Genomic DNA, 25,181 nt, shown 5'->3' with positions numbered 1-25,181 from the left:
GGCCCTCACTACTATTGTTTTCCTCATTGAGGTTTCCTTCAATCTTCTATGTATGCATTTTGGATGCACTGATTTTTGTACATGCTGTCTCCTTTATTAGAATAAAGGCTCCTTAAGGGCAGGAGCTATCTTCATTTTTTTGGGTATCCTTCATGTTTCACATTTGTTTGGTATAATGTTAGTAATTAATGAATAATTGTGGATTGATGGACTGGTTAGAGAAATAATCAGAGAAATGAATGAGAAGTTGGAGGCGTATGGAAGAAAGAGACCCAGGGTCTACAGGTAAGAAGGCCTTGTCTTTGCCTTCCAGTCTCAAGACTGAATCGTTATGTACATTCTCAGCTTTCAATGAGAAATGGGGATCAAACTAAGCCTTGAATTCTGATCCTCCCCAGGCAGAAGGGCCACACTATATTCCATATATATTCTGGAAGACTACAGAGGTTGGAATTCTAATACTAGCTCCTCTAGGCAAGGAGCAGGGAAGAAGAGAAACCAGAAGCATGCTCCAGAGATTTGCCCTTTCTCCTACCCTGGTCCTACTTTGTGCAGCAGTTCGGAAACCCCCAGTTCCCTTTCTCTTCCTCTCTCCCTCCAAGCCTGGCTCCTTTCTCTCTTTGTCTCTCTTTACATTTACAGATGGAGATGACCTCATCTAGCCCATAATGGGGAAAACATGACTAGAGACTCTCAGGAGCCAGGCTGATTCTTAGCCGGCAGCCAAGTTGGCCCCCTCCCCTCCTCTTCTGCCTGAGGACAGACACAGAGACCTTATACTGGTGAAGAAGGCCTTCCCCTAGCCACCAACTTGCATCCCTCCTCCCCTGCCCAGGGCCATCTGACTCACCTTTGAAGAAGACAAAACGTCCATCTTGCCGCTCATAGGCAGCACTGATGTCACTGGGTAGCCCCCTCCAGAAGTGCCCGATGGGCATGGGGTAGTTGTCCAGCACCCGATTGTGCCGGACCCTCCAGAACCAGCGACCCTAGTAGGGAGAGTAGACTATGACCAATGCAACCCAGGCCCTGGACCTCCTGGGGGTTAGGAACTCTGTACTGGGTAGGGGAAGGGGAAGAGGAGCAAGAATTCACACCATACTTGTGGAAGTGACAGAAATATCTCTGTAGGTTGGTGGAACTAACCCTGACTTAGCATCCCCTTGGGCTGATTTCCCAGAGCAATCAGAAAATATGGGGTGTAAGATAGGGAAAAGGCTTTAGGGACACACCGGGACTATCTGAACCTTTGGGCATCTGAGTCAAATGGAAGGAGAAAAAGAATTTCTGTCTGGAGAGGAAAAAGTGATATGAAAGTGAGAAGGAAGAAAGAGTAAGGGTGAGGTAGAAGTCATAAAATGAGAAGGAAGAAAGGGTGAGGGTAGGGCAGGGGTAGAAGTCAGATTTAAGAGGGATGAGCAGAGAGAGTCCTGAAGAGAAGGATGACAAAAGAAAAATGAACTAAAAAAATGGGGAAAGGAAATTTGTCAGGTGCCTCAATAATGAACAAAAAACCATTTATTAAACACAATCACTGCATGCAAATAACTTTCCTAAGGTACTTTTCTAACTTTGTTTTTTTAAACCTTCAGACACAGAAGAAAAATTTGCTTCCCCTCTTGGTTCCATCTGAAAAAAGAGGGGTGGGCTAAAGGTCCATATATATCCTTACAGTCCTATAGTTGACCTTATGGTCTCTACAGTCAGGGAATTAACTTAAGACTGCATGGCAGCTGATGATAAACATTGTGAAGAGGTAAAGGCAGACAGAGGTAAAGTTTATACTTTAAAGCAGTTCACAGTCTAATAGGAGCTGGGACATGCTCACACTCAGGAAGAATGATTAAACGTTCTAACAGAAATAAGTAGTGATTTCTTGAGTCATGACCGATCCTCGGATCCTACGCTATCATAATCCATGTCTGAACCTCTCCTTTCCTTTCCCCATCCTCTGGCTGGGGTCTTCTCCTTTGCTGAATATCCAGCCCAGCTCTCAGAGGCCTCCCTAACAAACACTCCTGATCAATGTGATATTATTGATCACTTCCAGAGGGTATGGCACCCATATGCATAGGAGGGGCTAAGGAAAGGACCAAGAGAAGGGGTGTTTGAGAAGGAGCTTGTCACCTTGAACACAAACATCTCCCCTCGCAACATGGCTACAGTGTCAAAGTTCCCATCACAGATGTTGGGGCCATATTGGTCTGGTCTCTCTGTGGCTCGTGGCTGGCTAGGAGGCCCTGGTTTGGGGGGTCGGTCTGGCTTTCCCCCTGGAGGTGGGGGCGGTGGTCTCGGCGGTCGGTGATCAGGTCGGCCTGGGTGTCGGGGTGGCACTGTGGGAAGGGGTCGGGTGGGCTGAGGTTGGCCATCTGGGGTACCTAAGAAATAGGGAGAGGAAGTAAAGGAAGGATGTGAAAGAAGTACCACCCTGAAACCTAACTGAGGGACCTGCCATTATAGGTAGGAAAAACATAGTTTGGTGAGATGGAAAGATCATAGGATTTGAACTTAAAGACCTGGCTCTATTATTTACCAGCCATTTGAACTCAGTGAGTCATTTAACCTCCATGAATTGATTTCCTCATGAAAAAATGAGAGAACTCCATCTCTAAGGTGTCTTCTCTATGAGCCTTGATATGAGTGTCTGAGAAGCTTTGGTGATAGATAGCTTGATGGGTAGGCCCTTTATACATGACAGATTTTTAATCCTTGGTGCTACTGACTTTCCCCAAAGCAGACACCCCAATACAATTAGAGCTAGAGAACAAGTTGGTTCCTCTCTCTGTTTCCTCATCTGTAAAATGAGGGAGTTGGATTAGATGAACTTCAAGATTGCTTATAACATTATGTCCTATGAGCCTATACTAATCCAATAGTCCACAAGGTCAGGGAATTAACTCAGGCTGCTTGGGACCTGATGAGAAACATGGTGGGGAGACATAAACCTGAAGAAGATATAGTTTCTATTTTAGGGCAGCTCATAATCTTTTGGGGAAGCAGGATGTGCCCAGGCCCAGGAAAAACAAATTAACTTTATAGTAAAAATGAAGAGTGAAATACAAATCATTGTATTAGGGGCTGGTATGATAGCCTGGGGTGCCCACTCTCTATAGACATCTTGGCGTTCACCCCTCCACATAAAGCAAGCTTACCATATAGTTGTTGGATGCCCCGAAGGTCATCTTCAGGCAGTTGGAAGTTTTCTGTGTCCATCCATTGGTAGAAGGGTGCCATGATGGCGCTGGGGTTGTTGGAGTGCTCCAACCCCAGGGCATGGCCCAGTTCATGAACAGCCACCAGAAAGAGGTTATTTCCTGGGTAAAAGGAGGGGAGGTCATGTTCTTTTCCAGGGCCTTGCTTGCAATCAACAAGGCTTGATGTACCAGGGTGTCTGATCTATCCCTTAGATTCAAAGAGCTATGCTAGAGGCAAGAAGGACATTGCTGGAGAAGGATTCAGAAGACTTGGGTTTGTGGCCAAATCCTCCCACCTTCTAGCTGTGTGACTGGGTGCAAGCCATTCCCTTTCTCTGAGACTCAGTTTCCTCGTGTGCAAGAAGAGGATAATTTCCCTCCGTTAAGGGTGCTTGTGAAGTTAAGTACCCTTTGAACCTTTAAAGTCTTAGGTGTGGGAGCTATTATGGTATTCTACTAAAGGTCTTCTGAAATCTCTTAGAAGTGAGCCTGGGGGTGGCTCCAGGATAAGCCAGTGGGGTACAAGCTCTGGCAAACACTACCAAGCTGGACAGGAAAGGGAGAGTGATGTACAGACCAGTGATAGACTCTCTACATAGTCCTGGGATCAGCCTAGCCAAGTCTTGAGAAGCAAAGTTTCATACTTATCCCAAAGAATGGAATCTGGGGGTGACAGAAACCCTCAAGGATCATCTACCAATTCATGGAGAGTCTACAGCTGGGCATCAGGGAGGGAACCCCATCCTGATGAAATGATAAATTGTTGACAAACTGTTATTACTCTGCTCCAGGCTCTACTTTGAATCTTGAGGAAGCTATTTCACAACCAGGGCCTTAGTTTCCCCCCTGTCAAAAGGGAAGATGGAGCCTTGTTTCATGTTGCTTTTTTTTTGGGGGGGGTGGAACATAAAATGAGATCATAGGCATAAAATTGACTTGCCAGAATGAATATGAGAAGAAATTAAGAGGGTGAACCAGATTGTGTCCTTTTGGGGATAATCTTTACTTTTCAGTATCTGTTGCTCTGAAGTGGCTCCAGACCCCAGGGCACAGCTGTCTTGCCACAAGTGAGATGGGGACCACCCCAGCCCCCAACCTGTCCTCCTTCCCCCTGCCAGTTGGCCTCACCATGTAGGTCAGTGTTGGAGAAGGTCCAAGGCTCATCAGCATCGAAATGGGTGTCTCCGCCCATGCCTGGGCCAGGAAAGTAAGCATGGGCCAGAAAGCCTCCTACACCATCAAAGGGGGAGCTGTCGCCATGGAAACCAGAGGCAAAGAGCACCATGATGTCTGCCTCCTTCTGCCTCCTTTGCCGGATATCCTCATAGGGAATCTCCTGGAAGACCAGGGGCGTGGCCTGCTCCCACACTCGGAAAGCCAACCGAACAGCTTCCAAGGAGTTGTACCAACCCAGCTTCTCTGTGTAGTTCTGGATGCTAGGGATGATAGAAATGGTGAGGAGGGTGGATCTGCCATATTGGGATCCTCCTTCCCATCGCTCCATGGGCAACCATTCCTAATAAGTGCCTACTAACCCTGTTTCCAACTGGAGGGCAGAGTTTCTTGTGGCTGTCTGGGGGTCAGGGATAGGAACCCTTGGTCAATGCCTTGTCATAGTTCCCTCAAACAAGGGGGTAGACTCAACTCTCATCCCTTCCTGGAACCTTGGTTTCATTTATAGAGCTCACCCTTAAGGTGCTAGTCTTCTAGGGCCGAGGGGAACACTAAATCAAAGGAATCAGGGCTGGTGGGGTTTGAAGGATCATCCAGTCGAATCCTCTCATTTTAAAGATGAGGCAATTGAAAGAAAAAAAGGTTTAATGAACTGTCCAAGTATACACAGGTAATGTGCTCAGCAGAGATGGATTTAAAGCTAGATCCTGTTGCCAATCTCCCTCAGATGCTTGAGTCCTGAACCTACCACCACACAGATGAGTCTGGTCTTGAATAGCTAATCTCCCATCCAATCCTCTATTTCCAGGGATTCCTTTTCATCCCCTGATCCTTGGGGACATTGGGTCTACCCTTCCTTACAGTCCAATCTTAACCTAAATTTCCAAGGTCCTGGTCAAGTCTACCTTGGAACTTCTTGGGACGAGTAGGGATGAACATCTGGGAAGGTGATGAGGGGACTTTTGGCTTATTTGGGAAGACCCAGGCAGGTTTGAGACTGCCACAGCCTGGGAGAGTCTACAGAGCTGAGCCTCCTGCAGAGATGCTGAGGCCCCTTCCCATCAGAGTGGGATGCATGGCTGGGCCTGGGCGGAACTCTCACGGAGAGGCTGTGGTGGGAACAGCTGGGGGAAGTGTGGGAAAGGAAATCCCCCAGACAGGAGACACCAGGGGCAGGATTCGGGCCCCTGGGGTCCCAGGGGATGAAGAGAAGCCTGAGCAGAGTTAGAATGGAGGCCCAGCTCCCCTCACAAGCCATGGGACCCAAGCTACCTGAAGGTCAGGTGATGGCTATTCCATTTCCTCCCAGTGAGAGCATAACGTTTCCGCCGCATATTGGCTTTCACCCGTACCCCAAATTGGTCTGGCACCCCACAGCGAGGTCGCTTCATCCACCTGCAGAGAACACAGAATGCTGGTAGGATCTCTGGAAAGGGAGGGAATAGGGGGCCCAGACTCAGCTCCCTTAGGAATTCTTCCCTCCCCTTGTCCAACCCTCCCCTTCCCCTCCATATCCCCAACTCTTCCCTCTATTCTAGCCAGGCTGCTTTTCTTATTATGCTCCCCACCCCCTCACCCCATATACTTTAGGTCCTCTCTGCCCCTCCCCACTGGGGTTTGTTGTGGGTTGATCAGGAATGCTGTTGCTCACAGTGAAGGAGAACAACAGGAGAAAGCGGATGGGGTTGGGTGCAAGGCTCCCATACTTTGGTCATAAAGAGCTGGTTCTCCCTGTCTCAGTTTGGGACTCCACAACCCCTAGGAGAGTGAAGAAAGGGAAGGGTCCCTGGCAGGAAGGCTTACGCTTTGGTCTCCTCATCCAGCACACCCGTGACGGTGATCCCATAGAAACGCTGCATCTCGGCGATGGCAGAGGCCAGGATCTGAGCGGACCTCATGGTGGACATCTGGCGGCTGGGTTGGGGGAGGTAGCCATAGAAACGCAGCCAGTTCTGTGGGGAAAGCCAAGGTGCCAGAATTGATCAGACCACACAAAAGCAATATCCCACCCCCAGCCTGCAAATCTCAACCTTGGACTTCTCTACAGGCTTCTTGGGGTGTGAAGAAGAGGGGTTAAAGAGGAGGAGATGGAACAATGGGGCATTGAGAGGGAACGATGGGCATAAGGCGATCAATCCTTATGATTCCCAGGATTCTGAGGGACTCTCAAGTGGGTAGGCACACTTCATTGTGAGGGTTCCTCTGCAAAGTGGGAGCAAAACCAATGTCTAGTAAGCAACTTTGGGCAAAAGATAATCTGCCCTCTCCTGAACTTTGCTTTCCCAATTGTAAAATGAAGCATCTTGGCATCCTTAGGTCCCTTCTAATATCGTCATTCTATGATTCACTGAGCAGATACGGATGGGAGGTAAAAGGAAAGGAAGAAAGACTTAGGGTTCTCTTTTCTTGGTGCCCCCAGCTCTCCTCAAAGTTCAGTTCAAATGTCACCTCCAATGAGAGGCCTTTCTACTTTCCCAGCTGATACTGCCCATTACTGCAAGATTAACTTGCATTGCTCTTGTATTGTTATCTACATGTGTGTTATCATCTTATCTCTCTCTACAACACTTATGTGTGAAGATACACATATAATTTACACACATGTAGACATGCACACATAATACATCACACAGAACACACAATGTGCACAGATGAATGTGTCAATGTGCACATACTTATAACACATACAAAGGTGTTGATACGTACACACCATGTATAGGCATGGACATGCAAACACAACAATATGTGCATGTATGTGTGTATGTGTGTTGTTGCTGCCTCCACTTGTTCATTGTAGAAGTTAAGTGTGTCTGGGCCTGAGACTGTCCTGACTTTTATCTCTGTCATCCTGGAGGGCAGTGGGGGAATTCTCACATAGTAGGGCTTTAATAAAAGTTTATTAAACAGAACGGGTAAGATCCGGGAATGGCAAACAGAACACAGAGTCAGCCTTTAAGAAGCTGCTATGGGCTGGGTACTATGGTAAGTGTTTTATAAATATTATCTCAATTGATTCTTTCAACAATGCTGGGCATTAGGACCTCTTGTTTCTCCCCATTTTTACAGTTGAGGAAACTGAGGCAAAGAGGGTGAAGTGACTTGCCCAGGATCACACAGCTAGAAAGTGTCTGAGGTTAGATTTGAACTCAATTCAATCTTCCCAACTTCAGACCTGGTGTGCTGTGCACCTCTCTATTCCCCTACCTGAACGGGAAGAAATAAGAAATATAGGCTGAGGGTGGTTATTAATATGTCAAAATAAGAGCTTTTTGGTGTGTGAATGATTCCTGTTTTACAGATGAAGAAATGAAGGATTCTTGACAGTGATAAGCATCCTAACCCAGAAAGTCCATTTATCTTATCTGATCCTTTCTCAGCAGAGATCCTGTTTACAACATTCCCAAGGAGGAGTCATCCAGGCTCAATGCTATGGTTCTGGTGACGAGAATGTCACTGCCCCCCAGGACAGGCTGCCCCCTGGGTGGTCAGTCTAACCCTTAGGACCTTTGTTCTTGCAGAATCCATTAAATCTGAGTCTCCGCATCCCTGGGGCCTGGAAATGGCTGGGATCTATTTGAGTTTTCCAGATCTTCCAATAGGAAAATATGGAATCAAAGACTCAAGGATGTCCAGGTGAACAAAGCCAGCGGCCATGGGCACGGCAGCATCACCCTAGAGACTTCAATATGGCGCCTGCATGGCAACCAGCTCCAGCTGCAATTCCAAGTCCGCAGAGCGGGGGCTGTGGCCAAGTTTCCCTCTGGCTGGAAGATTCTGCCCTGCCAGGGATGTCATATCCGGCTCCCCAAACACTTTCCTCAGCACTACCCACTGGCTGGATCAAAGTGTCTCAAGGAGGCAAGGCTGAGCTTGCCAACACTGGGGACCTGGCCCACAGCCAGGCCACCAGCATGGAGGGGACACCCGTCCTAAGGCAGCTTTGCTGAGCTGGGCCTGAGCCAGGGATGGATGACGGCAGCTCGGGCAGCTGCTAATGGGGAGCTGGGTGGGAGAGCATTAATGGAGAGATCCAAGGAAGCCGGCCCAAGCTGGGGAACAAGACACACCAACACGACCTGCAGCCACCACCGATGCCGGATGGGGGTCTGTGGCCTGCTTTACAATTCCCAACAATCCCGGGAGGAAGGCAGCTATTATTATCCCCATTTTATGACATCCCCAGATAACCAGAGTCACATGGTTAGTGTCTGAGGCAGGATTTGAACTCAGATCATTCTTATTTCAAATCCAGGGTTCCATCTATTCTAGCACTTACTAGTTGGAGGTTACGGACAAGATCAAGGGAAGGAGTTAAACCCTGGATGGACACAGACCCCCAGATTACAGCTGCAGCAGCCTGAAGGTCAAGCCTCATGTGGTCAGTCAAGAAAGAAACGGCTGGTACCCTGGACCCCCTGAACTAAGCCAGTGGAAGACCTGGACTTCCAGGCCACTGTTTAGGTCAACAGGACTCTTGCTTAATATACCTTATTTCAGTAGAGCCTTATAATAACTCTGTGAAGTAGGCAATGCTGATAATATTAATGATAATAACTATTTTAGAATATGTGAAAGTTTGCAAAGCACTCATTGGATCCCCTCCACAACCCTGTGAGGGAGGTGGTATTATTACTCCCATTTTACAGATGGGGAAACTGAGGTTTAAAGTGGTTAAAGATTTGAGCAGGATAGCACATTGTGTTTATCCTGCAGATAAAGACCCTGAGGCTCAGAGAAAAACTTACTCCTTTCCTCTCCTTGCGCGTGCGCTCTCTCTCTCTCTCTCTCTCTCTCACACACACATAAACATACACGTATATCCATCCCTTCCCATATACATGTCCAAGGTGGGATTCAAACTCAGGTTTTCTGGGTTCCTAGCCACTATTTTTAACTCAAGTCTAAGAAAAATCACAGGAAGCCATTTCCAAAGGAGGCATGGGAAGCAATAGGGAAGAATCCAGAGAGAGGAGGGCTCATTAGGGATCTCAGGGAGAAATTCATGGCTCTGGGAAAGCCGGAAGAGGAGATGGGCCCCTTCCACAGTCAGACAAGGCCGGATCCGAGGGGGAGGGGGTGTTATTGATGGATCAGGAGCAGCTCCCCAGGAGGTTCATTTGCATAAGACAAAACTCATCTGCATTGATATTCCATCCCCAGGAGGGCTGTCGCTGATTGGAAAGGTTTTCAGAATGAGGAAGGGAGGGGGTGGGGATGATTAAACCAATTAAGGCCAGCTCCTACCCAGCTCTGGAGGGAGTAGACCTGAGAGTTGGGGGGGGGGGGGTATCTAGGAGTGGAGGCTTGGAATATCAGCTCTGTCCCTGATACCTGTGTCCTTGGGGAGGTGACTTCCCCAATAAGGGTCTCAGTTTGCTGGTGTGTAGAAGGAAGGGACTCACTACTGCCCTTTGGAGCAGACCATACACCAGTTGCAGTGACTAGAGTAAAGATTCCCCTCCGAGGGGACAGAAAAATGTCCAGGCTCCATCAGAGATGAGCCCTCAGCCCAGAGGAGTGTGGGGTACAGGGGAGGGCAGGCCTGGCGGCCTAGGCTGAGGACAGATGGTGGGCCTGACCATAAAGGAGAGGGGATGCTGCTCCATGGAGGCAGAGGATGGCTTTGCTCTTGATTCTCCTCCAACTGCTCTGATCCCATTATCTAAGTGCTAATGCCTTCTATGCCCTGAGACGGTCTCCAATTTACCATTTACCCTATATATCTCTGGGTTGTACATACAGGCAGACATCTGAGTTAGGTCCAGATGACCACGATAAAGCAACTACCTCAATATAAGGAGTCATGGGAATTTTTTGGCTTCCCAGTATATATATGTAAGTTATGTTTACACTAAACTGTAATCTATTAGGCAGCAATATTTTTGTCTAAAATGTGTATATTATAACTAAAAAAACTGTACAAACCTTAATTAAAAAATGCTTTATTGCTAAAGAAAATGCTAACTACTATGAGCCTTTAGTGAGGCATTATCTTTTAGCTGATGGAGACCAATGGCTCTTCACTTATCAGGGAGGTGGTTGCTGAGGGTTGAGGTATCTGGGGCAGTTTCTTAAAGTCAAGCTGCTATGAAGTTTGCCCATTCATTGACTCTTCCTTTTCCTTGAAAGGAGGCCATTGTAGGGTTATTAATTGGCCTAATTTCAATATTGTTGTGTCTCAGGGAAGAGGAGGAAAGGGACAGGGAACCACTGGGTGGGTCAATGGAGCAGTTGGAACACCCTCAACAATTCTCTATTAAGCTCACCATTGTACATGGGCAGTTTGTGATGCCCCAAAGCAATTGCAATAGTCACAGCAAAGATTGCTCATCACAGGTCACAGATAGCCTAACAATGAAAAATCTGAAATATTGTGAGAACTATCAAAATGTGACATAGAAACAAGAGGTGAGCATGTTCTTTTTTTTTTTTTTTTTTAGGTTTTTGTAAGGCAAATAGAGTTAAGGGTTAAGTGGCTTGCCCAAGGCCACACAGCTAGGTAATTATTAAGTGTCTGAGACCGGATTTGAACCCAGGTACTCCTGACTTCAGGGCCGGTGCTTTATCCACTATGCCACCTAGCTGCCCCCTGGTGAGCATGTTCTACTGGAGAAATGGCAATGATAGATTTGGTCAGTCGAGGCACAATTGAAGCAAACATTCAATTTGCTTTAAAAAAAATGCAGCTGAAATACAATAAAGTGAGGTATGCCTGTACGTCCTCTTCTATGGGTCTGTAAGCACCCTGAGGTCAGGCCACTTAGCCTTGGGTCTCTTGGGTATGGTCAGTACTGAATAGATGTTTGTTGCCAGCTGCCAGATTGCCAGAAAGGGATCTTGGTATATAATCCAGGTGGTTTGGGACCTGGGGTGTGGCCCACTTTGCTCCTCTTGGGGCTATGACTGTGTGTGTGTGTGTGTGTGTGTGTGTGTGCCCTGGTCCCCCAGCATAAGAGGGGTGCTCTAGGAGGCAGGGAAGAGACTTCTCTGCTATTAGGAAGTAGGCAGGCATTCAAGGGGCTTCAGAGGCAGTAGTTGGTGTGGGGAGAATAGTAGAGGTCCTAAGAGTCACACCTGCCCAAAGCAAGCCGGATATTGGGGTATGGTGGGGAGGCAGCAACTTGGGTTCTAATCCACAGGCCCTTAGTTCTTGTTGCAGTTGTTGGTCATTCTGGCGAAGCCTAGAGACCCCATCTCGGAAAACTTCAAAGGAAACTGATTGTATGGAAACACAGTTATCAAAATGATTTTAAAAAAATCAAGTTCATGGACCCCACATTAAGGACAGATGCTTTAGTCCCTTGGGTCTGGACATGATCTCAGGAACCCTTCTGGGGGCCGGCTCATGGCGAGGCAGCTTTCAGAGAGCTCACAACGGGGGAGAAAAATGTCCTAGCATTGGAAGGGGGCTTCTAGTCAGGCTGTTTAGTGGCAGAACTGGGGGCTAGCCTCCTGGGCTCTCCAGTTTGAAGGCAGCCCTCTCTCCCTATAGGATAGCCAGGGTAGCCTCCTAGCTAGGGAACAGATAGGGTTAATGGTCTCAGAAAAGGGAGGGGGAGGGGCAGGGTCAAGGAGGGGGTCAAATGATAAAACATCCCCTCCCGAGCTAGAGGAAATGGGGTCATCTCCCCCTCCCCAGCAATTACTCCCGGAGGAGATCACAGCATTAAAGTGCCAGGAGACTGACCTACTCCTGAACCCCACCTTTGTTCAGGAGAGTGGAAGAGGGGGGATGGTATATGAAATAGTGGAACAGGGGAGGCTGGAGAAATGAAGAAGCGTGGGCTTGAGGTCTGACCAGCTGAGGCCCGAAAAAAGCTAATCAATTTCCCTGGGCTCTGCCTTTCCCCCATCAAACCCATGCTCAGGGTGGCCGGATGCCAGGTGCTTATAAATCAACCGCAGACACCGGGTTATAGGGTGGCGCCTCTGGTAGGGTTTCATCTTCCTTCCTTGGCTGTGCCTTTTCAGGAGTATCCATAATGAAGTTTCCTGAGATCATGCAAATGTGCTTCAGTGGTAATCAGAATGGAGAGCCCTTCTGAAGGAGAGAGAGGAGGGGCTGGGGCCTGCTCTCCAGGCATGGGGTAAATCATTGCTTCCAAGATCAGGATGGCTGGCGGTCTCAGCTTAAAATAGACTCATCTCATTGATAGAGCCTGGCTGCTTGCTGATGTCGGAGGATCTGCCTACCACATGAGCAGGAGAATGGAAAGGGCTTAGCCCTTCCTCCACCAAACCATCCTTCCTACTCCCCAAGAAAGAAAAACTGAGATGGTGGCTCCCAACTGGCTGGGGTTGTGAGGGCTAGGAGCCCCTCCTCCTAGTGGAGGTCAGGGGAGAATCCTCTGGTCAGGGAACAAAGCAGGACCCCCTAAAGCTGCTCCACCCGGGGTAGAAGGCTTCCTTCTAAATCAAATATGGTAGAGTTGGGATCGCTGGGGCTTCATTAGGCATTGTTGCTTTCTTGGTATTGTATATCCAATGATATCACCGAATGTGGTTTGTTGTTTCACTGATGTCAGCATTTATCAATTTGAGGTTGACAAGTATGCTGTGGACACCTACGGATGGAGCAGCATGGAATACAGGTAAGATAACTGATCTGGGAGGCAGAAGACATTGGTTTGAGATCCAACTGGAACTATTTGCTGTCCCCAGCCTCAGTTTCCTCATTTGGAAGATGGAGATGTTCTGAAGTGTAGGGACAGACTTCAGAGGTCACTTCCTCATCTTACAGATGAGGTGAAGGAGCCCCTAGAAGATAGGGACTGGTTTACCTTTTATTCTATCCTTCACACTGGCACATATGAACTTCATAAATGCTTAATATCTATTCAATTGAAGGGATTAGACCAGTCACTAAAGTACCAAGGGGGGGTCAGGAAAAGGATTTGAACCTCGGTCTTGATCCCCAATATCATATACTACCGATCCTTCCAACAGGGCTGTTGTAAAGGAAACATTTTTTGATAAACCTTGGAGCACTTCAACAGTGCGAAAATAATTCTACTGAAGTGCTGTGGGAAAGGCATTCTCCTACCCTCAAGAAGCTTAAAACCTAATGAGGGAGATGACTAAACAAACCCAAGGGATGAACCACTCATTACAAGTGACTCACTGAGCCTCACAGATGATGGGCCCTAGAGCTTAGGAAAAAAGAGCCCAAGGTGAGCTGGAAAGATGGGGCTTGAAGGAACTGAGCTGAGAAAGAAGGCAGCAAGGGGATCCACCAGGCTCCCCCAGCTCTTTTTCTGGCCTTTCTTGGGCTCTCCCAAAGAGGAGATCTACCTTGGGAACCTGCTGGTGGGTTGTCCTCCTGTGCAGGGGCTGGCTATCTTGGGAACTTTGTGAAGGGGCTCAGCATCATGGAAGCTGGCCTGGCTGCCGGCCTGGGGCTGCATCTCTGGGTGTGGGGGGAGGAGGAAAGGAAGAGGCCTGCAGTAAGGAAGACGGAGGTGATCTCTGCGTGCTTGGGGAGGGAGTGTCTGAGCAGACAGACACCCAGATCGATAATCCACTTCTAGGAGGCCGGCCTCCCTGCCCCCTCCTTAGCTGGCTGAGCACAGGGGTTCCTAGCAGCCCAGGACTCGGCCAGCTCTGGAGGTGGTCATTGTTCCTTTGAGACAATGAGAGCAGCAGGCCAAACTCTGCCCAGCCTCCATCCCCAGCCCTTCCCTGGGAGCTTTATCTAGCTGGCGATAAGGACATTCTCCGTCTGGGCCGGCTCCAGGTCAGCTGATCTCGTCTGACAAGCTGGGGTGGCCTGGCTAGACACAAAGAGGTCCTTCTCTGCATATCTGTCCCTCTCCTGAGCCACGGGGGGGATGGGGGTTAGGGAGAAGACTCCTCCTCCTACCACCAGCCCAGGTGGTCTCTGTCCCGCTGAGGTAGCTTCTGTGCCAGCCTCCTCAGCACTGGGCCAGCAGAGGCCCCGGGGGAACCCAGAGTAGCCAGCCCAGGGGACTAGAGGAATAAAAGAGATCACAATCCAGTTGAGATCTGAATGAGAGGAGGAAGAAAAAGAATGAAGGGGGGAAGGGAAGGAATGTGAGTTTGGGGAAAGAAGAGCTGACAGGGATAGGGAAATGTCCAAGTCTCTCATTTTAGACATTTTTAATAGATTGTCTTCTCCCTCAAGTCAAGGCCCAGTAGGCCAATCCCCAGCAGCCAGAGACCTGGAATTGGAGAGGAAAGCTCTTTTCGGCATTTCTCTCTCTCTCTTTTTTTTTCTTTTCTTCTTTTTTGGGGGGGTGGGGCAATGGGTAAAGTCAGCATTTCTCTTAAATAGTGGACTCCATGGGGAAAAAACCAAACAGGCCCAATGGTCTATGGGTGAGGGCATGGGTGGGGCCCAGCCAAGACATCGGTTTGCCCACAGTTCCTGTGCTGGCCACTAGCCAGAGATCATGAGGCCTCTCCGGTCTGCCATAGGTGGCCAACAAAAAGATTAAGGGCCCATCTCCCTCAGCCCAGCCTCTTCTGAAACATACTCAGGCTGGTGTTTACTTTTCATCCACTGCTTGGCCTCACCCACTGGAAGTTGCTGATTTGAAAGCCATTGCTGATTCCTGGTGTAGACTGCCAACTCAATCTTGGGGTCACAGGATTAAGTACCAGAAAGGACCCTGGAGGTGATCTAAATTGGTCCCCCCTTCCCCATTTTACTGAGTACCACAGAGATGAAACGACAAAAAACAAGGAGGTCTAAGAGTCAGGGGCTGAAGCCGCAATTCAAAATGAAATACTACTTTCGGGTGTATCGCTATCCTTAAAGTTTGGTGTTCTAAACTGACCCCAACACTCCATGCACATGGTTTTCTGAAGGCTGCCTAAGCCTCCAGCAGTGTTCTTGGCTGCCATAGCCCACTGTTGACTCATTCCAAGTCCTGTGACGTCCAGTCCTGCGCCATTAGAGCATATTGGCCCATCCAGCTCCCGTTCCCTTTTACTTGGCTATTAGCACTTACTACCTCTGGGATGGCGTTTATGGTCGTTTGACTCATCAATTAAATTATAGCTTTTAAGTGCCTATTATGGGCAAGGAACTGCCTGGAATTGGGTATGAAATGATAAAAATGAAACAGCCTTTCTTTCAAGGATTTTCCATCCTACTGGAGGCCCCACCTGAGCTGGGCTTTGGAGAAAGACAAGGCTTGTGGGAAGTAGGGAAGAAGAAGGAATGCATTTTGGGCAAGCAGGAGACTTGGGTGAATATAGGAGGGTAGGAAGTGGAGAGGTAAGGAAAGAGAGTCATGAAATAAAGGTTGGAAGCTAGTTTGGGGAAGGGCTTCCTTTAGTCAACAGGTAATAGGTGGGTGGTACCATATTGCATAAAGCACGAGGCCTGGAGTCAAGAAGACTCATCTTCCTGAGTACAAACCTGGCCTCCAAACCTGAGTTTGTGACCCTGGGCAATTTACATAACCCCCATCTGCCTCAGTTTCCTCATCTGTAAAATAAGGTGGATAAAGAAAAGCAAAGCACTCCAGTATTTTTGCTAAGAAAACCCCAAACAGGGTCACTAAGAGTCTGACATAACTGAAATGACTGAAAAGGGAAGAGGGTGGAGAAATGATGGGAATTCAAGAAACAAGGAAGAGATTTAGAACTGCTGAGAGGATCCAATCAAGGAACAGAACTGGAGAAAAGTCAGGAATCTGAGCTGAAGTTATATCAGAAATTTGTCAGCTGTTCTCAATTGGGCTCTCACTGCAGCAAGGTCTGACTTATTTATTCCTCCCTAATTCATTCTTTTTTTTTTTGAGTTTGTTTTTTGCAAGGCAAATGGGGTTAAGTGGCTTGCCCAAGGCCACACAGCTAGGTAATCCTTAAGTGTCTGAGACCAGATTTGAACCCAGGTACTCCTGACTCCAGGGTCGGTGCTTCCACTATGCCACCTACCTGCCCCCCAAAAGATTTTTCTTAAGCGTAGATCAACTATGCCACTACTTTACTCAAATTAATTTGGTCTCTACTGTCTCTGAGATAACGTATAAACTCATTTGGTTTCTAAAACTCTTCCCAATCTGGTTCTACCCAATCTTTCTTCCCATACTTTTATCATTCCCTTTTCAGACTCTAGGATGGTCAAAGCAGCTCCCTTTTAGGGGCGGCCCAGTGGATAAAGGGCCTGGAGTCAGGAGTAATTGAGTGCAAATTCAGCCTCAGACACTAAATAATGACCTAGCTGTGTGGCCTTGGGCAAGCCACTTAATTGCCTTGCAAAAAAAAAAAAAAAGCAGCTTCCTTTCCATTCCTCACACTTGCTATTCCATCTCTTATCCCCATGCCATCCGCTAAAGGAGGACTGTGCTTCTTTTCTTTTTGTCTCAGAATCCCTCCCTTGTTTCAAGATTCACCTTATGTATCACCTTCTCCATGAAACCTTTTTTGGTCCCCCTTCCCCCCATTGCTAATGCCCTCCTCAAACTCTCTTGTATTTATTCTGTGTTTCATATATAATGTGGATATATGTGTATATATGCATACATATATGTATATGAAAATAAAAATAAATCTCAGGTATAATGTAAGCTCAATGAAAAAAATGGTTTCAGTCTTTGCATTTGCATCTTTGTCACCTAGCCCAGTGTCTGACTGAATAAAACTTCTACTAAGCAAACCACAAATCACAGTCTGAGCAATCAGGATGGAGTGTAAGTAAAAAAACAAAACAAAACACCTTAATAGATGTCTCTCAGATGTCCCAGTCAGGACTCATTCTCTTCCCCCACTAAACCTGCACCTGTACTAAACTTTCACTGAGGGTCCATGATCTTCCCAGTCATTCACATTTCATGACTTGCTTCTTGACTCATCACATCCAATCAATGGCCAAGTCTCAATTCTCCTATGCTGCTGTTTTTCCCCTCCTCACATGAAGAAGACACCACTCTACATCACCTCTTGCCTGACCTATTTTAATAACAACCTAACTGGTTTCTGTTTTTAACCTCTTTCTTCTCCCATTCAAACTCCATTTATTTCTCAAAGAAATATTCTGAAGACCTTGGTGACCCAGAAGAGGTCATCCTTTTGCTCAAAAATCTTTCTGTGGTTTTCCATTGTCCCAACTCTTCTTGGCCAAGCATTTACTCTGGCTTTTACCTACCCTCCCAATCTCCAGTGGTTTGACTCAGTTTTTAAATTGGTCCTTGTTCCCACTTTGATGCCTATCTGCTAAAGAAATCCTTCCTTGTACTTGATGCCCTTCCAAGAAAGGATAAGTCAGGTCACTGATGGCCTGAAGGGAAGATTCCATACCTTTATTTCTGAAATTTGGATAGACTATTCTTAACCCAGATTCTGATTGGGACATGTCTAAAGCAGAAATATAAGTCCCAGAATGGCTATTTGGAGGAGAATTTTAAATTATCTCCACCATGGAGTTCAGGGCTAAGATGAACTTCTCATGGAGATTATATACCAGGAACACTAAATAACCTTGGTCTTCTGCAGAGTTCTCATGCTTTGCTCTATGGTCCAAAAAACTTCAAATTTTTTTTTGGGGGGGTTGTTTTTGCAAGGCAAATGGGGATAAGTGACTTACCCAAGGTCATACTTTTAGGTAATTATTAAGTGTCTAAGGCTAGACATGAACCCAGGTACTCCTGACTCCAGGGCTGGTGCTTTATCCACTGTGCCACCTAGCCACCCCTTAATGGATGTTAATAAGCATTACATTCCTACTATATTTCAGATACCATTTGAGGCATTGGGATTACAAATAAAAAGGGATCCAGCTCCTGCCCTCGAGTGGTTTTTATTCTACTTAAGGAACAGACAGGTCTACTGATAAGCAAATAATGGGTTTCCTATTGGCCATCACTGCCCATGGGCCATTCTCAGGTGACTTGAGGGAGACTCTATCCTATAGACCTCCTTTTTGAACCCTCGGTGGAAATCTGAATAGAAAGGCAGACAGATCACTAGTCAAGTCTCAATCAGATCATTATTTTAATCCATTTTTGTCCTCTTACAGACAGCTTCCTCTGCCTGGAGCAGGATGATGCTACTAAATGGCCTTTAAAAGTGGAGACGCTATGCCAGACCAATGAATGACCATCTGTTAGTGGTTTGTACTGGAGTGTTCTTTGTGCCAGCAGCCTTTGTCCGAAGGGCCCCAACTGATGGCACGTGACACAGCTCAGCTGTGCACGAGAGGCAGATGGACGATGGAACAGTGAGATGCCCAAGGAATAAGATCACAGCGAGAAGGGTCTTGAGAGATTATCTGATCCAGTCTCCTCATTTTACAGAGGAAGAAACCAAGGCCTGGGAAGTTTGAGGGACCTGCCTAAAGCAGCAGAGCCACAATTTAAACTGGCCCTGTTTGATTCCAAATCCAGTGGGTCCCCACCTCCCACCCTCACTATTCCACACAGTTATATGGAGGCTGGGGAAGAATGCCAAGGAGCCTGGGCTCCACATTGATGATTAACATTTATTAAGGGACAGGCACTGTGCATGAGATAGGTATGGGAGGTTCAAGGACAGAAGAGTAACTCTCAATCTCCTTCAATGAATTTCACTAGTGTCTAGAAATGGGTCCTGCCCTCCTCACAAGCCTTCACATCAGTAGCACTGTTCACACACAGACTTTGGAAGAAAAAAAAAATCAGGTGTTGACTTTCTTCCCATGGACTCTTAGAGTCTATCTCCTTCTCAGGAGTACCCTCATGGCAGGGAAGGCAGGGCAGATCTGTTGCCAATGGCCCTAGTTTGACCTCGGTGGGGAGGGGAATGAGAAAGCAGAAGGGCCTAGATTGGCTGACTTTGTTAGATGAAGTAAGATCAAGTATCCATAACTGGGCCCACCCCATTGGGTCAATTGTGCTTTGTTGTGGGACATTCACCCCGTTGCTCTCTGGCGGCTGCTCCTCACCTATTTCAAGTCATTTTGATCCGGCGCTTTTTAAGAAACCAGGCATGTGCTTGGAGGCATGGTTGCAATTTGCAGCCAAAAACAGAAGTAAAGCAAACAGATCCTGCCCGTTGCTTAGTGGTATTATCCAGTTTCAAAGGTCGCTTACTCCCCTGAGGCTCCCTTGGGGTGAGTAATCTAAAGGTGGGTGAATGTGTTCATGTTTCTGATATCTTGGCTCTCCACCCAGAGACACATTTGAAGGGCGACTTAAGCCGGTGGCACCTGACTGAGGGTGTTGGTCTGAAGTTGGCTTTGGAATGGGGGATGGGGGGCAGGGGAGAGTCCAAGGAGTGGTCCTCTCTTCCTCTCTGGGGGCAGAAGGAAATATTTAGTTTGGCAAAAAAAAAAAAAAAAAAAAGAAAAGAAAAAACAAACCCAAGAGGCTTAAGTCACTCCAAGATGCCTTAGCCAAAAAGCAAAGTGAGCTGCCTGGACCGAAGCCTCGGACAGGGGGGCCAGAATCCACAGACCAGCTGTCCTTTCCCTAGGCTTCAATAGGAGTTCTACATCTGAACTTTTAGCTAGGCCCTGCTCCACTATGGCTGAGGGATCCCCAGATCCGGGTGTAATAACCTGATGGGAGGGAGGTACTAATACCCCATTGTACAGATGAGGAAACTGAGGCTCAGAAAGTCTAATGAATTTTCCCTGATCCACAGGTAGTATCTGAGGCAGGATTTGAACATTAAGTCAAGTTCCTTCCACTCTACTGCCTAGCTACCTAATCCTTAGTTCTTCAAGAAACTCCAGTCGTTTATGTGGCCCTTCTTCTTGTGCAATCAAGCATGGGCCTATTATTTCCTCCCAGGAGGGTGAGGAGGCGAAGCAGTATTAGCTCAACAGAGGAGGCATTAAATCTTCAGGGGTCTTTTGGGGTGACCCCTCCCCCCAGAGCCTCCCTCTTGAAGGGGCTGGGCCAGAGCACAGAAACGACAGTATTCTAGGGAGTAAAGGAAAGGATTAAGCAGCTGCAAACCAAGCAGATGAGGAAGGAAGGGAATCTTGATCCATATAAAGCCCTCTGGCTATCTTCTCTAAGATCATGGAAATCCCGCCTGGCCTAAGCTTTCCTGTTGGCTGGCCCCATACCTAGAATGAATGGTCTATATATCCCAAGATCCTTTCTTTGACACAGGCACCAAAGGATGTTATATGGGAAGACGGCCTTATCTTCCTTGCTCTCCATCTATTTATAGTCTTCATTGGTTGGTGAGGGCCACATTTGGATTCAATGTACTAGATGACAAGACTTTAGAGCAGCCAGGGTCCTTAGTTCCCCTAGTCCAATCTCTCTGTTTTGCCAGTGGAGACCAGGAATGAGAAATGTCTGCTTAATTACAAACTGATATTAAATGGTAGTGTCAATATTGACTCCTCTTGGTCAGATTTATCTCCCCCACTATAGACTGGAAGCTCATTGAGGGTACTCTTGGTCATTGCATGTCTAGCACATTGGACAGTGCCCTGGCAAATCAGAAGCATTAATTCATAATTATTGACTACAGGAGCAATGTGGTTGCTATGGCTATGGCACAACGTCCATCACATTAAGGTTTCCTAGAGCCTATGCCTTGACATGCTTAACCAATAACTGTTAACGAAACTTAGCAACCTGTCTGATGTTCCATCTCCTGAACCCTGGGTCTTTCCTGGTAGAGGGCCCTAGCTCTAGGAAAGGGAACCAGACAGCTGCCCTTTCTTTTCATGATGATTCAGGGGATGGCAAGAACGGAAAGTCAGAGAATACCAGAGATTGCCATTTAGAAATCAGAGGAGGGGAAAAACCAGGCAATTACATCTCCTCTCTCTGTGAAACACATAGGTAACAGGCTGTAAAATATAGTGCTGCTGCCAATGAGTCAGTAAGCAGGCATTTATGAAGTCCATTCTAGGGCTCAGGCATTGGGCCAAGGAGCTGGAGATACAAAGAAAAGCAAAGATGTGGGACCGTGGCAAGGAGGGGGGTGCAAAGGCAAAAAGGCAGGAAATGGAAGCTCCTGGCATCCATGGACTGGAGAAGGGTAGAAGACAGAGCAAGATAATAAACGATAATAATTATAATGAGAGTAGTGCTTATGAAGCACTTTACAATTATTATCTCATTTCATCCTCATAACAACAGTAGGAGGTAGATGCTATTTCATACGGATGGAGAAACTGAGGCACAGAGAAGTTAAGTAACTTGTCCAGGATCAAACAGCTGGTGTCCAAGGCTGGTTTTGAACTCAGATCTTTTCTGACTCCAGGCCCAGCACTCTTTCCACTGTTCTAACCCAGCTTCCCCAATATGGCAACATCACCCAATCTCACTCTCCAATCAATTAGGGGTGTGTCCTGTTTCTCCTACTCCAGGTAAGTAGATTCTATTTCTTCAGCATCACCTCTACAGTGGGCCCTCCCCCGCCCTATCCTTGCAAGATGCCAAGACCATACTAGCAGATGGAAGATGTTGAGGAGGAGAGAGTTGAAACCAAACCCCTCATTCTTTCAAATTAGGACAATGAGGCCCAGTGAGCTCAAGGACATTCAAGAAGAGGAAGAGATGAAACTCAACTCAGGGTCTCCTCAGTCCAAATCCAGTGTGTGTGTGCCTTCCATTAGGCCATGAGACAGTAGAGAGGTAATGGTTTATTATCACATGTACTATTATAAGATATGGGTAAAGCATGTAATGAATCCCAGGAGAATCTCAAGGCCAGTACTTTGGAGGTCAGCATGAGCTGGGCCCCTCTTTAGAGCATTATTCAGAAGTTGACCTTTATTACTTCTCTCTCTCTCTCTCTCTCTCTCTCTCTCTCTCTCTCTCTCTCTCTCTCTCTCTCTCTCTCTCTCTCACAAGCCTCCCCACCCCCCACTGAGGCTATATTCTCCCCCCCAGCCCCCATGAGCCTCAGCTGGCTCTCTGGTGTAACTGGAGCTTAGGAGGAATTCCCTGCCCTTCCCCAGAGGAGTTTATTAAAATAGGTCAGGAACCAGCTGGCTTCGATCGGAAAAATCTCCGGGGCGGCAGAGTAGGGCTGAAGGGAACTAGGGGAAGTCAGAGAGGGTAGGGAATGAAGGGAGCGCCCTTTGTGAGGCTGAAAATAGAAACAGTTCCCAGGCCTGAGATTCAAACTCCCAAACTGGGCCATTCTCCAGGGACTTAGCGCCAGGGTATCAATGGGCAAGGGAAAGAGCACAGGAAAGTCTTCTCCACATCTGCCCTCCTGATTTGTGCTCTCTCTGTTTAGTCCGGCTTCAGCTTCTCCACCGGGAACAAGAAAGGAACCCTGAAGTTCTGTTTGGACGGTCACTGAACACTTTCCAGATTCCTCCCTTTTTTGTCTCTTGTTCTTTTTTTACATCTTTTGAAGGATTCTCCCTTTGCCCACCCCATGCTTGCTAATGTGCTAAGGGGATGGTGGTGATCTGCACAGGGGCTATGGAGCTTTCCATTGTGAACTCCGCTCTTATTTCAGGCCAGAATGAAAGGCTGAAGCTCCGGAGAACAGGAGAAAAGATTATAGAAATGCTCAGAGATGGGGCCCTAAGTTAGAGGAGGATTTTGGGCTACTGCAGGGGAGTAGCAGGTGTTGACTTCTAACTGGAGCCCTCCATGGGCTTCTGGCCAGGCTTCCCACGGCCCATTTCTGCCTGGAAGCCTCTGATGTCTCGCCCCAGCCCAGGCTGTTCCCAGACTCTCATGGATACCTGAAGAGAGCACCTACGTGCATGTCTGCTGCCAAAACCACCTAAAGAACAGCACAATCAAGTTTTCTCCCTACCTAATACACCGGTTTGCCTGCTTGGTTAAACTAGCTGACATTCAAGGCCCTCAGATCTAATCCAAACATTTCTGTGCCTGCTACAGGCAAGGAACTCTGAACAAAATAAAAGATGGTCCCTGTCTTTCAAGAGGTTATATTTGGGAGGTGGGGGAGCTGAGCAGGAAGAGATACAACACGGAAACAAGTCTCTAACTGCAGCTTGAGAAAAGAGAGCACGGATGACTTTTAGGGGGAAATCAAGGCAGGTAGGAACCAGAACTGGGCTAAGCCTTGAAGGTAGCAGAATATGGTTTATTTTTTTAAAAAAAAAAAAAAAGAGAGAATTCCAAAGACAGAGGAAAGCCCATGCAAAGGTGTGGAGTTGGGAGATGGCATCCCCAAGCCGCAGAAACAGCAGGGAACCGAGCCAGGGTGGTTAGAATGCAGCGTGTGGGAAGCCAGAAAGATAAGCATGGGCACATCTGGCCCTACTCATGTCAACGGTCCTTTTATGGCACTCCCAACTGAGTCATTTAGCTTCACCCTCTCCCACCTCCAAGCTTTTGCCTACATGGTAGCCCACCCTCTTCCTCTGCACATCTTTGCTTCCTGAAGTCTTTCTCTTCCTCAGACCCGGCTCCGGCGCCCCTGGTTAGCAGGGATAGACCCTTCCTCCTATGGACCTGTCCGGGTTCTTCTCTAACTTCTCTTAGGCATTTCTCAGCTCCTTGAAGGAGAGAACAGCATCATCTCTCCCTGATTGGGCACAGTCTACTGGGAGAGACTTTTTCAAATGATCTGAATGGCACAATAAATAGCTCAGATGTTTTAAAAAAATGCTTTTAGTGGTAGTTTTGCCTGCATTTCATTTGGCCATGGACGGGACGGCGCGAGCCTCCGGCTCGGGGGGCTGGGCCCTTCTCCGGGAGGCATGCCCTCCTTTGGCTCGGCAGAGCTCGGAGGGGCAGCGGCCGGACAGGAGCTCCTCGCTTGCTCCCCAAGGTGGAGGGGAGCTTCAGGAGGAGGTCCTTGGGCACCTGTGTCAGGCGGGGAGCCGGAAGCTCCAGCTTTCAGGGGTCCCCGGGGCTTGCCTGCCCCCTGGGTGGTTGGGGCGCACGGGAGGGCTCTGCCCGGCCGCTGCCCATCTAGCCAGGGACCCCGCCTCGGCACAGCTGCCTCCTCGCCCCCCGCCCGGCGGCTCCGGGCCCCGAGCAGCAGGGTCCCCAGCGCCCGCGCCAGCGGCGCCCCTCCCGCCCGGCCGGGGTCTCCGGAGGGCACCCCCAGACCCGACTCGACGCAAGCGCTCGTGGAGTAAAGGGGCGCGGGGGCGCGGGGGGCACGGGGGCCCGGGGGACGCGGGGGCCCGGGGGCTCGGGGGACGCGGGGGCTCGGGGGACGCGGGGGCCCGGGGACGCGGGGGGCTTGGGGGCCCGGGGGGCGCGGGGACGCGGGGACGCGGGGGCCCGGGGGGCGCGGGGCGCTCACTGACCTCGGCGTTGACGTCGCTGTCCCCCGGCGCCCCGCCGCAGCTCAGGGGGCCCAGCCAGACCAGCAGCAGCAGCAGCTCCCCGGCGCCCGGGAAGGGCCCGCCGCGCCCGGCCCCGGCCGCGCTCATGCTCCCGGTGCCGGCGGCGCTGCGGGGGATCGGGGGGCCCGTGCGGGCCGGGGCCGGCCGGAGCGCGCCTGGCCGGGGGCTCGGGGGCGGCCGGGTGCGGGCGGTGCCCCGCGCCCTCCCCGCCGGACGCCGCCTTTGTGCGGGGCTCAGCCTCGGGGCTGCCCGGGGCCGCGGCGCTCCCCAGGGCTCCGCGCGGCGCGCCGGCGGCTGCTGTCCATGGCCCGGGCCCGCGGAGGCGCGCCCCGTCCCCGTGGCCGGAGCGGCGCGTCCCCCGCCGCCGGGTCTAGGCAGGGGGAGGGGCGGGGCGGGGGCGGGGCGCGGCGGGGCGGGGCGGGTGTAGGCAGGGGGAGGGGCGCGGCGGGGCGGGGGCGGGGGCGGGGCGGGCGGCGCGGCTCGGAGCCCTGGGCGCCCCGGAGAGCCCCGCCCCGCCAGCCCCGCCCCCGGCACAGCCCCGCCCCCGGCACAGCCCCGCCCCCGGCACAGCCCCGCCCCCGGCACAGCCCCGCCCCGCCAGCCCCGCCCCC

At 49.2% G+C, this 25,181-nt stretch overlaps 1 protein-coding gene across 1 annotated transcript in view; it reads right to left on the bottom strand.

Annotated features, from left to right (window-relative positions):
• MMP15 (matrix metallopeptidase 15) overlaps positions 1 to 24,661 on the bottom strand; it is a 35,969-nt gene extending 11,308 nt beyond the window's left edge. The window contains exons 1-7 of the mRNA XM_074198893.1: positions 24,532 to 24,661; positions 6,171 to 6,319; positions 5,640 to 5,762; positions 4,323 to 4,630; positions 3,153 to 3,314; positions 2,128 to 2,378; positions 851 to 989 (exon numbers count right to left, since the gene is read on the bottom strand). Of these exons, the coding sequence (XP_074054994.1) occupies positions 851 to 989; positions 2,128 to 2,378; positions 3,153 to 3,314; positions 4,323 to 4,630; positions 5,640 to 5,762; positions 6,171 to 6,319; positions 24,532 to 24,657 (1,258 nt within the window). The 5' untranslated portion in view covers positions 24,658 to 24,661. The remainder of the gene's footprint in view (positions 1 to 850; positions 990 to 2,127; positions 2,379 to 3,152; positions 3,315 to 4,322; positions 4,631 to 5,639; positions 5,763 to 6,170; positions 6,320 to 24,531) is intronic.
• Between the last annotated feature and the right edge of the window lie 520 nt (positions 24,662 to 25,181).

Source organism: Macrotis lagotis, chromosome 1, assembly GCF_037893015.1.
Source record: "Macrotis lagotis isolate mMagLag1 chromosome 1, bilby.v1.9.chrom.fasta, whole genome shotgun sequence".
In the NCBI taxonomy this organism is placed as follows: domain Eukaryota; kingdom Metazoa; phylum Chordata; class Mammalia; order Peramelemorphia; family Peramelidae; genus Macrotis; species Macrotis lagotis.
The sequence above is the reverse complement of the archived record's forward strand: the minus strand, read 5'-3'. Positions and strand labels throughout refer to the sequence as shown.